This window comes from Heterocephalus glaber, unplaced genomic scaffold, assembly GCF_053883595.1.
Source record: "Heterocephalus glaber isolate CG9 unplaced genomic scaffold, H.glaber_assembly_v1.0 deba00001497, whole genome shotgun sequence".
Lineage (NCBI taxonomy): Eukaryota > Metazoa > Chordata > Mammalia > Rodentia > Bathyergidae > Heterocephalus > Heterocephalus glaber.
Genome location: NW_028258320.1, coordinates 36,065,470 through 36,083,924, shown reverse-complemented (window position 1 = coordinate 36,083,924; position 18,455 = coordinate 36,065,470). Strand labels below are relative to the sequence as shown.

At 37.2% G+C, this 18,455-nt stretch overlaps 1 protein-coding gene and 1 pseudogene across 6 annotated transcripts in view; one reads left to right on the top strand and one right to left on the bottom strand.

The window, feature by feature from the left end:
• Asah2 (N-acylsphingosine amidohydrolase 2) overlaps window positions 1–18,455 on the top strand; it is a 144,641-nt gene that overhangs the window by 69,087 nt on the left and 57,099 nt on the right. For all 6 annotated transcript variants that reach the window (XM_021239109.2, XM_021239112.2, XM_021239110.2 and 3 more), the window contains exons 9-13: window positions 3,201–3,321; window positions 5,236–5,361; window positions 12,131–12,217; window positions 14,060–14,164; window positions 14,281–14,362. In XM_021239109.2, the coding sequence (XP_021094768.1) occupies window positions 3,201–3,321; window positions 5,236–5,361; window positions 12,131–12,217; window positions 14,060–14,164; window positions 14,281–14,362 (521 nt within the window). The remainder of the gene's footprint in view (window positions 1–3,200; window positions 3,322–5,235; window positions 5,362–12,130; window positions 12,218–14,059; window positions 14,165–14,280; window positions 14,363–18,455) is intronic.
• Window positions 6,576–9,033, bottom strand: LOC110344597 (spermatid perinuclear RNA-binding protein pseudogene; annotated as a pseudogene).

Sequence of the window (18,455 nt, the reverse complement as noted above, 5' to 3'; positions counted from 1 at the left end):
GTTTCATTGATCTGGACATCTATTTTTGTGCTAATAGTATGCTTTTTTTAAAATTACTGTAGCTTTGTAATATAACTTGAGATCCCACATCATGGTGCCTTCTGGTTTGCTCTTGTTGCCCAGATTGCTTTTGCTATTCTGGATCTCTTCTGGTTCCATATAAATTTTAGAACTGTTGTTTCTAGTTCTAAAAAGAGTGCTGCTGATATTTTGATTGGCAATGCATTAAGTCTATATAGTAGTTTTGGTAGTAGGGCTATTTAAAAAATATTCATTCTGCCTATCTAGGAACAGGGATGTCTTTCCATTTTCTGATGTCCTCTTGGTCTTCTTTTTCACAGTACTATAGTTTTCATTGTAGAGGCCTTCCACTTCCTTGTAGGTTAATTACTAAGTATTTAATTTTTCTCGATGCTATTGTGAATGGTATTATTTTCCTAATTTCTGTCTTGGTGGGTTCATTATTGGTGTACAGGAATGCTATGGACTTTTGTGTGTTGATTTTGTACCCTGCCACATTGCTGTATTTGGTTATTAATTCTAGGAATCTTTTTTTTTTTTTTGTACCAGGGATTGAACTCAGGACCTTGTGCTTGCGAGACAGGTGCGATGCTATTGAACTAAATCCCCGGCCCAATTCTAGGACCTTTTGGGGGAATTTTTTGGGTCTTCTATGTAAAGGTTCATGTCATCATTACCAAATAGTGGTAATTTGACTTCTTCTCTTCCTATATGTATCCCTTTTATTTTTTTTCTTTTGTCCGATTGCTCTGGTTAAAGTTTTGAGCACTGTATTGAACAGGAATGGTGATAACGGACATCTTTGTTTTTGATTTTAGAGGGAAAGCTTTCAGCTTTTCCCCGTCGTAGTGGAAGTAGGTTTGTCATAAGTGATTGTAAAACTGGGTCTGTTGATGCTGTTATACCCAGTAGGAATTCTTTCCCTGCAATACTGTAACCAGGTCTAACTGTATCCTGTTAAAATGAATAGAATTTATTTTGATATTTGAGTTTTAAGAGAAAGACATAAACTACATGTACATGCATAAACTACATGCACACATACTCAGAAAACTAGTGGGGTTTTCATAATATAAAAACCTTGTGATTTTTAGGGGATGAACTTAGCTTATTTTAGCTTGAACTTTTGGAGTATCACTGTGCTTTAAAAAATTTGAAATAAATGTCCATTATTATGAAAAATTTCAAACACATATCAATTTAGAGTTAATATGATAATTCTCCCTGCAACTATCTATTTGTGGAGCTTCTATTTATTGGCAGTACTCTGGCATTGTGTTTCATCCCTTTCCTTCATTTTATTGTAATATTTCAAAGCAAATGGGAGATATCATACATTTCACTCAGAATATATAAATATTTCAGTGTTATCACTATCAGATAAAGAATTCCTTTTCAAAATGTATAATCATAAATCATTATCACAACCAACAAAATTAAAAATAATTTCTTAAAAGGTTCTAATGTCAACCTGTGTTCAGTTTTTCATGAATTAAATATATTAAAAGCTTTTTATTCTTTAAAAATGTTTATTTTTATTAGTATATGTCTGCAGTACATAATGATTACATTCCTCATGGAGAGTTGGTACATGTACACAACACATCTTAATTCTTTTTTCATCCCTTTCCCAATCCTTCCCTCCCTACTCCATCTCTGTATGTTCCTTTCAATAGTTATTTTGTTTGAATTAGAATCCAAACACAGTGCACAAACTATGTTTGTGGATTTCTGTATTGTTTGTTAATATGTAGCAATTTGGCTTTTGTCTCCATGCCATTCACTTCTTGAAGAACTTTAAAGTCAACACACACACACACATGAGTTTACGGCTCCTTTGGAAAAAATTGGAAGATCTGGAATATGTGTCAGCATTGGCTTACATTCCTAAAAGGCAGGCTTGTCTGGACTTGTTAGAGGCTGCAGATTTTTGCCCTGCCAAGATCTTCTACAGACTATGTTAGTCTCTTTTTTACCATCCAGTTTAACTCACTTAAGTTGCCTTCCAGGCCCCACTGCCTTTGAGCTGGCCACCTCTGACCTACATCTACTATTGTATGAGGCAATGAGAACTGAATCCTGAAAGCTGATCTGGAAATCCAAAAATATTCCTAATAGTTCAGCAAATATTTATTGTTTGTACAGTATATTATTAGGTAGGAATGTAAACTAAAATGTTTAAAATTTTTTTCAGCAAAGAATTGAATCGACAAGACTTAAAAAATCCCAAATTAACCTGAAACTTCATGAACTGACATCTCTCTTTCCTTGAGCATTCCAGTTAATCTGCCTTATTGGTTTCCATTTTGTAAATATCTTTTTCACCTGTGTGATGGTTTGATGTTACAAAGGTCAGTAGACCCGGGGTCTTGAGACACAGACTTGAGTCCTAGTCTTCTTTGACAAGTGGGCCATCCTTTTGATTCTGTGACTCATCTATAAATATAAAGATAAAACAACCAAGTAAGGCTGTTGTGAAGCTCAAATAAAGAAACAGATGTGAGATTAATTGGTAAATTGTATAGCTTTGTGTTCAAACAAGGAGTTACTATGCTTAACCATATACTGAATTATGTGTAATACCCTCTTTCATGCTTCCATGAATTTATTCTGCAGTTGCCCTTCTTTGTAATGCCCCTAAGAATGAATTGGTAGTTGTCTGTGGTCTCCAAGCACTTTATGCTTATTTCTTTATACCATTTTCACACTGTATTAAGGCCATTTATTCACATTTCTGTCTTCTGGGAGATTCTAAGAGCAAACAAACTATCTGTGCTTGGCATACAGCTGACCTTTAGTAAAGGTCTGCTGAATTGGAGTGGATCAATTTGAACACTTATTACCTTTGTGCTTGTTTTGAAGGATAAAGTCAAAGTCTATACACTTATTTAGATATATCATCTGGTAACTGACCAGCCTTGGCACTTGTTAGAAGCTTATGCTGGGATAACAACAATGAAATATTCATGAAAAGGGAATTATATACTTTAGTTATATAAGTAAATGAGCAGATTTCTTGAGTACATTTTCTGTAATTTAAGCTCATTAACAGTGAGACAACATAAATGTGGAATGCTTACCATTTAAAGTACTTTTTCCTGGTGAAAACTCAAGGTCCTAGTATTCATTTTCTGGCCCTAGTTCTCTTGGTTAACTTAGGGCTTCTTGCTCTTTTACAGTTGGTTTGGCATCCACCCAGTCAGCATGAATAACACCAACCACCTTGTTAATAGCGATAATATGGGCTATGCATCTTACCTTTTTGAGCAGGAGAAGAACAGAGGATATCTACCTGGCCAGGTGAGAATTGATGTCATTGAAAGCTTCTTTCTTGATTCATTGAGTGCCACCATTCATTCAATGTTTAGAATACTTGATTCAGATTTCTAGAATAAAGTGTCATTATGGATCACACATGTGCTTGGATAGAAAGAATTTGCCATTATCCCTAATGGATATTTAAATTCCTAATAGGAATTTAAAAAAATGATTAATAAACCATTAACTCTTTGTGGCAGATACTATTTATGGTTTCATAAAGTTGCAGTCAGTTGCATAAGGAATAGAAAGTTTGAGAGTTTTGTTTGTAATAGTTTTTGATCAAGCTGAAAATATGATAAACTGTGTTAATGCTAACTTTTGTTTTCATGGCTATAGATGTATTAAGAACCCTCTTATTGGTATAAAAGGCTTGAATGAGGACAGGTGATGTCTTTCTCACTGGTCCAGGCTTTGTTCTTAGTGATGAAATTTCTTCCAAATATCTAATTCTATTTTCTTGTAATAAACTCTCTCTTAGTCAGGTTTTTGTTACAGTAATGAAATACCTGAGATAAACCAACTTAAAAGAAGAAGAGACTTATTATGGCTCATGGTTTCTGTCCATAGTTGCTTGGCCTGTTTGCTTTGGGCTTGTGGCGAGGCTGAACATCATAGTGGGGAAGATGTGGTGGAGAAAAGTTGTTCATGTTATGGTGGCTGGGAAGAGAAAAAAAAAAAAAAGAGAAGAGGCTGTGGTCCCAGTATGCTCATTAAGGGCATACATTCAGTAACCTACTTCCTCCAAAGAGGTGCCTTCCACTACTTCCTGATAGTGCCTTCAGCTGGGGACCTCGCCTTTAACTCAGGAACTGCCAGGAGAGTGGCATTTAGGATCCAATCACAACAAAGCCTAAAACAGAGACAACCTTAATCCATCAGACTTATTTTGTAAATTTGAAACTGAGTGATCAGACATGTTAGGGAAAAGGAAGCTAGTCCATGCACTTGCAGGAACCTTTCCAACTGTGAGCAAATTAGTGACTATCTTTATCTGTATATAAATTAGTGGAAAGAGGGATGCTGTTCTGCTTGACCACTGTATGTGACCACTGAATGTGAAAGAACATAGGATGGGATGAGAGCTCCAGGCACCTAGAATGAGTATTTCATTACAAAGATATTAGCCTCAGTAACATTCAGTCTGGTCTTCTAGCTCCTTTGTTGACAAAACTCTATTTTCTATTTGTATTCTGTATTTTAGGGAAAAGATAAGAGGTTCTCATTTATGCTCGCTTCCTGGGTGCTAGGCACTTTGACATTGTCTTTTTAATATCAAAAGAGACATATGATTTGCAATGTGTAGTTATCTCTTTTCCTAAGAAAAATTTAGACATTTAAGATGAAATGGTAGGCCAGTTGGTTGGAGGCTGGAGTCTTGCATGGCACTGAGCAGGCTGAAGAGATAGAAACAAGATCCGCAGGGGGCAGGTCCAGATGGTGGATGGTATGTTTGTGTTTCATTTTGCAATAGGAAAGCTTGCAGTTGCTCTTTTCTTTTTAAGCCACAGGACATTTATTTTTAAAGGGCAAATGGATCTCTGAGTTCTAGAGAAAACACCAGAGACTAGATTGATAGGTCAGCATTTTATAATTTGTTATTACACATTGTGTTTCTTGTCAAAATGTTTCTTTTTGAGGTGTAAATTTGAAACTCACTCTCCTTGAAATAGCTTTGTTGATAATTAGAATATTTTCAGTAATGGTATGTATACTGACCACAGTGTGAGCCATTTCAGAAATAAAAAAAGTTTCAGATTATTTTACATCCTCTTTGTATTGCTGCAAATGATTTTTGAGTAGTTTAGTAAAATGAATGGAATGTTTGCATTTTAAATGGAAGTCACTGCAGAATCTAAGAAAGAATAAAAGGCAATGGGGTGTTTCTTTTGGCAGGGACCCTTTGTAGCAGCCTTTGCATCATCACTCCTAGGAGATGTGTCCCCCAACATTCTCGGCCCACACTGCATCAACACGGGAGAGTCTTGTGACAATGCCAATAGCACTTGTTCCATTGGTGGGGTAGGTAATTACATCATAAGGAATCTTCATTTTTGTACATCTCATAAATACCTTATGTTTGGATTTGAATATTAATCATTGATTTTACAAGTACGTTGTCCTTGATATACACTGGTCTATGTATCTCTAATACCTGCTGTTCCCTAAAGTACCTGTGCAAACTCACTGAATTTTTTTTTTTTGTACTGGGGATCAAACTCTGGTCCTTGCTCTTGCGAGGCAGGCGGTGGAACCACTGAGCTAAATATCCAGCCAAACTCACTAAATTTTGAGGAGTTAAAAATTATAGTTTTCCATTTGATTAAATGTTAAGTTAAATGTAGACTAAGTATCTTTCACCAAACTTGGTCAGTGTAAAACATTTTGTTTTGGCATATTTGAAGTTGCAAGTTTGCCCCAAAAACTACCTGCTTGAGACATTTCTCACTGATTAGAAATCTATAGTGTTTAAAAATATAAAGCAAGCTTTTTTTTCTTTTAAAGTTACAAAATACCTTGTTGTAAAAACTCAAAGGTCATGGATAAATAGAGAAGTAAAAATTGAAAGTACCTATTTGTCTCCCCCTTTATATGCTTCTTTCTCAGAAGTTACTGTTCTCTCATCATTTCCTATGCATCTATCTACATATGCATAAACAAAGTTTTATGACTTATTTATGAATTTTTTTTCATTGGTCTATGAAATTTGCCTTTGATATCTCTTTTTTGTCTTTGTTTCTTTTTTCCTTTTGTTTTCCCTGTACTGGGGATTGAACTCAGGACCTTGTGCTTGCTAGATAGGCACAGCACCACTGAGCTACATCCCCGGCCCCTTAGATATCTTTATATGTATCTCCAGATCTGTTTGACAATTTTGAAAGATGGCAAGTAAGGCTATACCGACATTTATTCAGCTACTTTTCACCAAAGTTCATTTAGATTTGTTTTCAACTTTGACATGAACTGCAGGTGCTATTCTTTGGGTTCTTATTCTCATGTTTGTAGAACATTTTATTTGTGATGTTACTTTTGTTATACATTATTTCTGAGCTATTTATTTTATTATAGTGAACCCTACCCATGGAGCAGTAAACTTTTTTTTTTGCATTACAACAAAGCTGTTTATTTGTGATCAGTGTTTGAGACTCTGTACATCCTTCACAAATTTAATTTTACATAATCTGATACTCTCTTAAAACTTAAACTTTGAACTGCTAGACTTCTATTTCCCTAGAACATAAGGGCCGGTATAAATTATTTTCCAGAAATGAGGTACCGTTTCACAGAACTGGTTTACTTTTTTTTTTTTTTTTGTCTGTTTTCAAGTTTTAGAGAACTAAATTTGCATTTGTTAAAATCAAAAAGTAGGAAAGATGTTCTTTACAAATAATTTTGATCAGGTATGTGTTCAAAGAAAGCAGGATAAAAAGGCTTTTTCTCTGACATTCTGTATTGTGCTGTACTGTTGTTCAATAGGAATGAGCTTCTGTCATTTGCTAAAAGAATGAGTAGCGGGGAACAGGATATGTTGGGAATTTCATAATGGGTAACAGAACCATTCTCTTGGGCAAACCGTAGGCAGGGGCAGCTGTGCTGTAACCATATGGTGTTCCATAGCCTGGAGCTATGTAGCCAGGAGCAGCTGTACCCCAAAGAAAGCTCCCCTCATCAGAGTTCCTCTTCCTCTGCCTCGAACCGCCTGGACTGCTGCAGACACAGCCGTATTCACAACACCCTTTGCTTGAGGAATAATCTTCTTTTTCTTATTATTTGCTGCATTGGGTCCAGAAAACAGCTTCTCCAGAGCAGCTAAAGCTGCACTTGCCTTTGCTACTTTCTTATTTGGACCTGCGCCTCTGAATTTCTGTCCATCTACTTCTACCTCCATTACAAACCACTTGTCATGGCTTCCACCAGTCTCTGAGATGAGTTCATATTTGAGACCTCGTCTTTTTCCATTGAGCTCCATTACAGGATTTTTGCCACTTGCAGTGAGGATAGGGCCCTGAGTTCTTACCTCTAAGGTACTGGAGGTTTCAGTTGTAGAATTTCCAGTATTATTGCTTGAGTTTGAAGACACTGTTTCATCTTTGCCTTCATTATCTGATTTTTCATCGGAACTCATACATTTAATATCTGCATCAAAGCCTGTTGGGTATCCCATTGCCTGTAATACCTTCACTGCTACGTGAAATTTTGCAGTTTTCTTGAATGGTCCTGAGGCTTCGTATGTTGTGCCATCCACATCTACAGACATTGTGAAGACCGGAGCATGGACAGGGCCAGACTGAGACAAGAGCTTATACTGAAGCCCAGGCCTGATCTGATTGAGCCTCATTAGTGCATTCATCAGGTCTATTGCTTTACTATCCAGGATTTTCCTTAAGTTTCGTTTCATCTTCTTACTGGGATCTTTATCATCCCCTATTCCATCTTCAAATGGTCTCTTTAGAGCTGAAGAGCCAGCATCTTCTTTATCAGTAATTGACCAGGAATACTTCTGAAAAGGCTTACTAGATGGAAGGGGGTCCATCTCCAACACTTTATAAATCTGGCCAAAGGCTGATAGTCTGAGTGCATGCTGTGCGCTGTGGGTGATATCTTCTTTTTGCTGGACAGTCATATATCTCAGAGCATCTGTCGGGTCCCGCTCACAGGGATCATGAAGACCAGGACCCCCAGGAAATAGTATTCCAGATGCCAAACACTCCATTACTCGTCTCAAGGCCTCCCCAGCGCCCAAAGGTCTATTACAAGTACCTATAGACTTTTCACATATAAGCTCTAGTGGCCATCCTTTTAATGGTGACCCATGTGGGGACTCTGTTGCACAAATCACGTAGAGTACGAAGAACAATTACACATGATTTTAATCCATTTGCCCTTGCCTGAAACCATTTGGCATGTCGGAGAGACGCCAAGGCATTCAAGCATTTCTGCCTGTCCAGTAAGTCCAGAGGATCTCATCGCAACATTTTCTCCATCCTTCTTCTCCAATTCGTCCTTAATTAGAGGAGAAGTAAGTATTACCTTCAAAGTTAGTGTGGGCTCTTTTGTATTCTGAATTACAATAGATGCCTCATCTACACATTGTTTCACTTGGTATTTCTCTTCTGTGAGTTTCTGAATCTGAATAGGAAGATTTTCTTTGTACTTAACAAGGTCTCTGTGGGTTTGTCTTTGCACATTAAAACCAGTTCCAAGTCCATATCATCCTTAATCAGCAAGCTTTTTGCAACCAGGCCAATCCTCATTACACCACACAATGTCCGACCACCTTGGTCCTTGGAATAGTTTTCTACAGCCTCATCTTTCTTCACATCTGCCTCGCCCTCTGTTTTTGTGCCTTTATTTGTTTCATCGAGCCAATCTGAGACATGTTTAAGAGCACACTCAACAGTAGACACCATATTTTGAACAGCTTCAAGTTCCTCTGGAGATGGATAGATTGTTGAATGTTTCACCATAACATGGCGATCATCATTGGCAAAAGATCGAATAGATCTCATGGTTTTCTATAAGATTTTAGCTTCTTTTTCCTATCTTTTCCTCTCTTTCTTGTCGTCTTCACTAGACACTGTTTTGTGTGACAGTACCTCCTCATAAGCCTGAGTCCCCTGACAGTCTCTCAGCATCAAATACAGCAAAGATGTTTGAAGACTTTTCTCTGGAATACACCCGCGCCGCTGCGCTCTGCCCGCGCCGGGTGCCCGCTCCGCCGCCGCCGCCACCTCGCCCTCCCGCGTCTCCGGCTCCTCAGCCCAGCGGAGGCGGCTGCGGCGGCTGCTTGCCCTGGTGGTGCTCGCGTCTCCGGTCCTCAGCAGTATACTTTTAACAATTGTGCTATATATTAATGTTTTTATATAGAAACTTCCTTTGTGAATCTTCACTTGTAATGTTTTTCACATATTATTAATTTGCAGTAAGTTTTAAGATCACTTGTTAAATTCTGAAATCTGCAGGTAAAATAGCTAAATAAATCACACTTGCAGTAGGATATTATGCATCAATTTAGTGTCTTACACTGGAATATTGAGCACTGTGGGGAAAAGTTCTTAATATATAATGTTGAATAAGAAAGTCATGATTTAATATTATATACTCATTATAATTGCAGTTTTTCAAAAACAGTTGTGTTATAGTAAAAAGATAAAGTGAGACTTTTTAATTGTTAGCAATGATTTTCCTTTTTGACACTATTAAAAGTAGTTTTTAGCCTGAGATTTAGCTCAGTGGTGCTGCTGCCTGCCTCACAAGCGCAAGGTCCTGAGTTCGATCCCTGGTAATAAAAGTAGTTTTTATTCTCCTATTTGCATTTTTGTATATTTTTCTATAATGAGCATAATTTACTTTTATAATCAGAAAAAATTACAAGAAAATCCAGCCCCCCACCACAGCCCTGTATTCTGTTTCTCTCTGTGCATGTGTTGGATTGGCTTTCTTCATGTCAGTGATAGCCTTTTATCTCTCCATTTCATGTACACATACAGTTTTGCATACACAGGAGCACACTATAATTCTGTTCTATAATTAGTCTCCTCATTTTCAGTCAATATGCCCTAAAACACTATTAACTTAACTTTATAATTTTCGGGGTTTTGTTTTTTTTGTTTTGGTACTGGGGATTGAACTCAGGTCCTTATGCTTGGGAGGCAGGCAGGAGAAACACTGAGCTAAATCCCTGGCTATAATTTTCAGGTTTTTTTTTTTTTGGTACCGAGGATCGAACTTGGGACCTTGCGCTTGTGAGGCTGGCGCCAGAACCACTGAGCTAATTCCCTGGTCCTATAATTTTCAGTTTTAAGTACCATAATTTAATTAACTCATTCTCTACCAATAGGTGTTTCCTTTTCCTCCCTCCCTTCCATCCTGCTTCCTTCCCTTGCCTCCTCTCCCTCCATCCCTCCCTTCCTTCTGGAATGCTCCTTCCCTTCCTTTGCTATCTATGTAAGCATATGTACTGTGATCACTGTCCTTGTCATATATATTTACACAAGTTTATGAATCTTACCATGGGATAAATTCTTAAAAGTGAGTTTGCTGTCAAAGAGAAAGCATGCCTAACACAAGCTACATGTCTCCCAACTGCTCCCTCAGTGAATTTCCACCCACTGTGTATGAGTGACTGCTTCCCAAGCCCCCAAAGCTGTTTGTCACTCTTGTAATATTTGTCAACATGATATACAAAGAGTTATTTCTTTGTAGTTTAAATTCTAATTTCATTATCCATGAAATGGAACATATTTATTGTGGAATGGCCAGTTACATTTTCTTTTTCTTTGTGTGTGTGTGTGTGTGTGTGTGTGTGAGTGTGTGTGAGATTTATCTATTTCTTCTGTATTTCACGACGTATCCATTAGGCTACATTTTCCTTCAAATAAGAGAAACTAATTCAATGTGAATGAATCAGACATGTGGTAATAAAAATTAATGAATGAAAAATAAAATAAGTAAATTCAATAAGAAAAATATATGAATGAATCAGGAATCAGAAGGTATTAACAGGAGTCTCGGTTTCTTTTTCTTTTAAAAAAATTGGGACATAATATTTTTACAACTTTATCGATTTCACTATGATAATTCAATACATGCATACAAAGTATAATGATTAAATCAGAGTAATAAGCACTTTCATCTCAAATGTTAATCATTTTTATTGGAAAATTTGAAATATATCATAGTTTTTTTTGACTAATAGTTACCGTATTGTGCTTTAAAAAGCCAGAACTAGAAACAGAATTCATCCTATCTAGTTAAATTTTGGTGTTCCTTATCCAAGTTCTTTCTGTTTTTCCTTCTCTCTCCCCTTTCCAGTCTCTAGTGGCCTCTATTCTACTCTTTTCTTCTATGAGATCGACTTTTTACTTTCTATGATGAATGAGAACATGTGCTATTTGTCTTCCATTTAACCTGACCTCCAGTCTCATCCATGTTGCTACACATGACAAGGTCTTTTTTTATAGCCAAATAATATTTTATTGTATATATGCACCACATTTTCCTTGTCAATCTATTCACTGATGGATACTTGTTTGATTTCATGTCTTAGATATCATAAATAGTGCTACAAGAAACATGGGAGTGCAAAAATCTAGTGTAGTGATATCTCCTTTGGATGCATAAGGAGTAATTTTTTCTTATTTAATTTCATGCTCCCTCTCCATATGGACATTTAAAATGTTTAAGCTGTCAAATTTACTAAGCTTGTTCTTTTATTATATTTGAAGGATCTTCCATATACCCAGACAATAAAATATATTCACCTATGTTTTCTATTAGTATTTTTGATTCCAATTATAATATTTAAGTATTTGATCAATTTCATTTTTTTCTGATGTAATAGGGTATAGAACCATACTTATTCATTTTTTTTCCCCAGAAGGCCCGATGGTTGTCCCAATATGATTTTAACTGAGTTTCAATTTAAGAAGATCATGAACAAGACTCAGGCAAGAATAAGCACTAGAAAGGTGTACAACAAGTAGAAAGCCTTGGTTTCCAGTTTTAGCTCAGCTGTCTATTAGCTACCTGTATGATCTGCAGCAACTCTTTTAAGTCACATAACCACAATTTCCTAATTTTTAAAAGTAAATTGTTGAAATACTTTCTAAAAACATCCACTGCTTCAATTTGATTTGTTTATCCTAGTCTGTAAATTGAGAGAATATCTAAAAAGAAATGCTAGAATATAGCCTAAAAATTTATTTGCTTAGATCCAGGTGTAATTTCCCATAACTTAAAAAATAATCATCATTTCACTGAGAATGCATCTTGTCTCTTTTGGTTTCAGCCTATCATGTGCATGGCTAAAGGACCTGGAGGAGATATGCTTGACAGCACACAGATTATAGGACGGACCATATACCAGAGAGCAAAGGTAACCCATGGGCCCTGCTCATTTCATCATCATTTAAAATTGTTCTTTAAAATCCACTAGCATTATTCATTAGCAAGTCAGTAACTGCAAAGAAGACAGCAAGAGCTCAGCCTGCTGGGACGTCTGGAAGATGTTGACCTGAAAGGAGTCGACACAGAAACTGTCTCTGACTTCTTTTTTTTTTGGTACTGGGGATCGAACTCAGACCTTGCACTTGTGAGGCAGGTGATGTAACCACTAAGCTAAATCCCCAGCCCTGTCTCTGACTTCTTAAAGGAAGTACATTTAAAACCAAGCAACAGGAAAGCATTGCATTTTAGAATGTTTAGAAAGCCAGAGTGCTTGCCTCAGACAGAAGACAGATTGTAAATTTTTCAATTTAGATGGCATCCTGTATGACTAGACTGATCCAAATTCTTGGAAATCTGTTAGATTTTTGCCTGCCCAAAGTCACCTGACCATAAAACTGTGAGGGGCAGCTCTTGAAACTGCAACCCTGGTTACTTTCTACTCTTCTTCTATAGGCAAAGATCAGCCATCTTTACTTAAAAAAAAAAAACAACAAAAAACTTTGTGCTGAAGAATCTGGACTGCAGTGACATTACCAGGAGCTATTCTTCCTCCTCCCTCTCCTAGATTTTATCTTTTATTTTGTTCCTAGGCTTTTTACCAGCTTCTGTAGAGACAGATTTCCAAGGGGAAGATAAAGGAGGAGCTTCAGCTGATAATGACCCTGAGAAAGAGGACTAAATCTCTGTTTTCCACCACACTTCTCTGTCTGTCTCTGTCTCTGTCTGTCTCTGTCTCTGTCTCTGTCTGTCTCTCTCTCTGCCTGTGTGTGTAAGTAAATAATTTATTCCTAACATTCTGAAATGCTTCAGAAGCAATTAGAGGAGAAGAACAAAAGAGTCTTTAAAAACATCAGACACAAAATTGGTGGCAGCAGCCAGCCTAATTGCTGCAGTTTCTTTTTAATTACTGTGGTATTGTCAGTGCATTATTCTAAATTAACAGATTCTATTTAGGGTGTGTGGCTGTGACACACTTTGGTGTTGGAAATCTTGTTACCACCCTGGGTCTAGGAGCCATAGAGATTTGCCCCACATCCTGGAGTCTCTTCTCAGCGGGGTGCAGCTTCCCTCTTCATTAGCAGTGGCAGGCTGCAGCTGGTGCTCCGAAAGACTCATCTTCAGAGCCCTTGTATGGTTGCAGAAAGGGGGATGGGGACAGAGTGGACAGGAACTGATTGTCAGGCCAAAGCAGGATCAATAAACATAGACATTCCAAGTATGTTTTGACTTATTTTCCCATAAGATTGAAGAAAGCATGAACTGGCCATATTAAAAAGCAAAAATAAAAACACCAAAGGGAGGGTTGAAGGAAGGGCAGCTGTTGTAACTTAAATGGGGCCTGAAGTCTTTCAAGCCACTACATGGCACTTGCTGTATCCTGTTGGAGGACTCAAGGAGCTGCCAGGGAAAACCCAGTACGGATGCTACCTGAGGATGCACTTGCATTCTGGCAAACAATGTAGTTTGGCCCACCCCTCTTAATCTTAACTTTAATTTTCATTAATCTTACATTTTCCGGACCATCTTTTAAGTGAGGTCTGGGCCTTTTGGGTCACAGCCTGTATCACTAGAATTTCATGTCTGTGGGGTATAGACACAGGTCACTGTGTTGGAGCCATCAAGCCTGTGGGATGCCACTGAGTTTACTTGAGAGAACCACGTGGATGGGGACTATTTCCAAGCAGCTTGAAGAGCAGAAGTAGCTTTGGGGCACCATTGTATTAACTTCAGCCGTTTTGCTCAGGACAGTAAACCTGTGTGGGTTTTCTAGGAACTGTGTGCCTCTGCCTCCCAGAAGGTGACTGGACCGGTGGCTTCAGCTCACCAGTGGGTGAATATGACAGATGTGACTGTCTGGCTCAATTCTACACACACAGTAAGTATTGCTGAATCACAACGATCAGCCACAAGGCAAAGAGCTGGGCCTGTTCTCCTTATTTACCAGCCCTGTAACTTACATATTTTTCTTTGTTTTCAAAAACTCTCCTTTAGGCAAAAACATGCAAACCAGCATTGGGTTACAGTTTTGCAGCTGGCACCACTGATGGAGTTTCAGGCCTCAACTTTACACAGGGTGAGGTGAAGGTGGATGAAGTCTGTGCTTCAGGTTCCAGGGCTTCAGGGCTCTCTTCCCTATTAAGGTTTAAACAAAGCCAGTACATAAACTACCTTTATTTCTAAACTTAACAGTCTGCAGGGTTCCAGGTTTGTATATGACAGCCCAGATTTCTCAGGGGTAAATGTCTTTTGTAACCTAACTTCTCATTCAAATATAGTGAGAGCTAAATTTGCTTTGCATTTCAATGTATTGATGATTTATTCTGTTATTTTATTTTAAAATTAGTTTTTTTTTAATTGAAAGAGAATTGTACGTCTTTATGGGGTACATTGTGATGTTTCATTACATTTACATGTTATGTAATGATCAACTCAGGATAATTAGATTATCCATCATCTCAAATGTTCATCATTTCCTTGTGATCACAACATTCAAAATCTGCTATTTTGCTGGGCATGGTGGTGCATGGGTGTCATCACAGCACTCGGGAGGCTGAGGCAGGAGGATTGCTGTGAGTTTGAGGCCAGCCTGGGCTACATAGTGAGTCCGAGGCCAGCCTAAACTGTATAGTGGAGACCCTGTCCCCCCCAAAATCTTCTGTTTTAATTTGAATCATATAATATGTTATTGTTGACTAGGCCCATTCTTCTGTGTAATACAACATTCAGAAGTGATTCTTCTTACCTGGCTGTGAATTTGTGCCTGTTAAGTAATTGTTTCCCATCCCTTCCTCTCTGCTGTCCTCCCAGCCTTTGGTAACCACTATTTTACTCTCTACTTCTGTGAGCTCAGCTTTAAACAATTCCAAGTGTCACTGAAATCATATGGCCTATGTCTTTCTGTGCCTGGGTTAGTTCATTTAACATTATGATATCCAAGTCCATCCATGTTGCCACAAATGACAGGATTTCTACCATTTTTATGGCTGAATAGTATTCCATTTTGTATAGATCACATTTTCTTCATCCTTTAATCTGTTGATGGACTCAGATTGATTCCATGTCTTGGCTATTGTGAATAGTGCGAATATGGGAGTGCAGACAAATAATTTTAAATTGGGTGGGACCTGGGTAGAGTTGAGGGAGTTTGAAGGGGATTATCACTTAACAATAGGCACCTTCAACAACATGAATCAGCTCTTGCCTGTGGTTATGCAGTGTCTCCCTGAGTCGTCTACTGGTATAACATTCCTTCAGAGGCCTGTGGTTCCATCTGTCCTTTCCTTTTATATTTCCTTATACTTGTGATGAGTTATTTTAGATTTTATGCTTATATCTGGATTATCATTGTAATCATATACATTGTAAAGGACAGAAGATGGAAAAAATTGAAAAATGTCACACACAGGTAACATCTTGGCTTATTTCATGCTTATATTTTACATTTGTGTTTTGGAACCATGAAAACATCTGAGGAATATAGTTGAAAGGCAATGTATTTGGCATCTTTTTTCCTGGGAAGTGTTTATCCAATTTGGTCTAATGTTCTAAATAATAATTTCTTTTCTTGTTTTGTTTTTGGTACTGGGGATCAAACTTAGGACCTTATGCTTGTGAGGCAGGTGCGATGCCACTGAGCTAAATCCCTTGCCCCAATAATTTCATTTCTTAAATTATTGATAATTAATGATAATCAGGATATAAGCATAAAATCTAAAATAACCCATCATAAGTATGAGGAAATAAAAAAAAATAAAAAAGAGCAGATGGAACCACACACTTTGAGCCTCTGAGGGCCTGTTCCCTAAGGAATGCTGCACCAGTGGATGACTTGGGGAGACATTCCATAACCACAGGGAAGAGCCCATTCATGCCGTTGAAGTGCATATTGTTGAGTAATAATCCCCTTCAAACTCCCTCAACTCCACCCCAGTCCCACCCAATTTAAAATTATTTGTCTGCACTCCCATATTCACTGCAACACTATTCACAATAGATTGAGATATAATTCACATACCATTCAGTCCATCTGTTTAAAGTGTATAGTTCAGTGGTTTTTATGTATTCACAGATATATGCAACCATCACCACAATCAATTTTAGGGGATTTCTCTCACTTCAAACTCTGCGTACCTTAGCTATCTCATCTCCCTACCCTCTTGTATCCAGATCTAAGCAAATACTAAATTCTGTCTCTGTATTTTTCTGTCCTAGGAATTTCATGTAAATGGAATCATAGAATATATGACATTTTGTGTTGGCCTCCTTCACTTGGCATTGTGTTTTCAAAGTTCACCCTGTTGTAGCATGCAGCAGTACTTCCTTCTGTTTTACGGCTGAATTCCATTCTATTGTATTGATATAGCAGATTTTGTTATATATTGCTGGGTTGATGGACATTTGATTTATTCTGTTCTTTTTGGCTATTGTGGATAATGATGGTATACATGTTTGCATACAAGTGTTTGAGTGGATCTATGTTCTCATTTTTCTGTTTGGGTATACACCTAGCAGTTGAATTGTTAGATCACATGGTAACTCTATATATCACCTGAGGACCTTGCAGAATATTTCTGAAATGGCTGCACTATTTTCCATTTACACCAGCAGTGTATAGGATTCTAGTTTTTTACATCTTGGCGAATACCTGTTATTTGACATACTGACTATGGCTACACTAGTGATACTTCACTTTGGTTTTGATTTGCACCTGCCTGATGATTATGTCAAAATCTTTTCATGTAGTTATTGGCTATTTGTACATCTTCCTTGGGGAATTTTCTTTTCACACATTTTTCTTATTTTTAAAGTTTGAGTTTTGTCTTTCTGTTATGAAGAGTTCTTTATGCACAGTATTCTGTATAAAAGTTCCTTATCAGATGTATGATTTGAAAATATTTTCTCCCAGGCTGTGGGTTTTCTCTTCACTTTTGTGAATGTATTCTTTGAACCATAGAAGTTTTAAATTTTTATTGAAGAACAGATATTTTTCTTTCATTATGCATGATTTGGTATCATACCTAAGAATCTTTTGCCAAGTCCTATGTCTTACAGATTTATTCTCTTTCCTTTGAAAGTTTTATAGTTTTAGGTCTCTGATCCATTGTAAGTTAATTTTTTTATGTGGCATAAGGTTGGGGTCAGCCTCAGTTCTTTTTTTGTGCATGGCTACCGAGTTATCCCAGCATCGAAAAGACTATTCTTTACCTATTGAATGATCTTGGCACACTTAGAAATTAGTTGAATATGCACATATAGCTTTATTTCTGAATTCTCATTCTTTTTTTCCTTTTTTTTATTTGTGCATATTTGCAGTACATGATGTTTGCATTCATTGGAGTAGGTAGATGTGCATAATACAACTCACTTCTTTTTTTTAGTTCCCTTCCACCTTCCCTTTGCCTCTAAATCCCTTTTCTCCATTTTCATTCTTATTGTTATAATTCTTAGTTCATGTTTATGACATATAATGTTTGCATTCATTGAGGTTATTAGATTCCTGTACATTGTGTATCTCAATTCTACTTACTTATCCCTCACCCCTTGCCCTGGGTCTCTTAGACCCCTTCCCATTTGCATTTGGTTTATCATCTTGTTTCCTTCTATGCATCCTTTATTATTCTCTTTTTTGTACTTTGCCTCACCCAAATGAGAGATAACATGGTATTTAAGCTTGTATGACTGATTTGTTTTGTATTGTGTGGATCTCAATTCTGTTTCATTGATCTACATGCCACTTCTTATGCCAGTATTTCCCTGTCTTGGTTTCTGTTTGCTTTGAGATTTTTGTTTTTGGTACCAGGGATCGAACTTGGGACCTTGTGCTTGAGAGCCAGCAGGTGGAACCACTAAGCTAAATACCTGGCCCTGCTTTGAGATTTTTTTAAAAGATCATTTTTGACTATTCTGAGTCCTTCACAATTCCATATGAATGTTAGAATCAGCTTATAAATTTGTCGAAATAAGCCAATTGGGATTCTGATTATGAATGCATTGAGTTTGTAGATTAAAATTTGAGGAATATTGCTGTCCTAACCACATTAAATCCAATTCATGAACTCAAATGCTTTCCCACTTACTTAGGTCTTTAGTTTCAACATTTTGTAGTTTTCAGTAAGTTTTATGCTTTTTGTTAAATTTATTTCTAAGTAACTTATTTTTTTATGCCA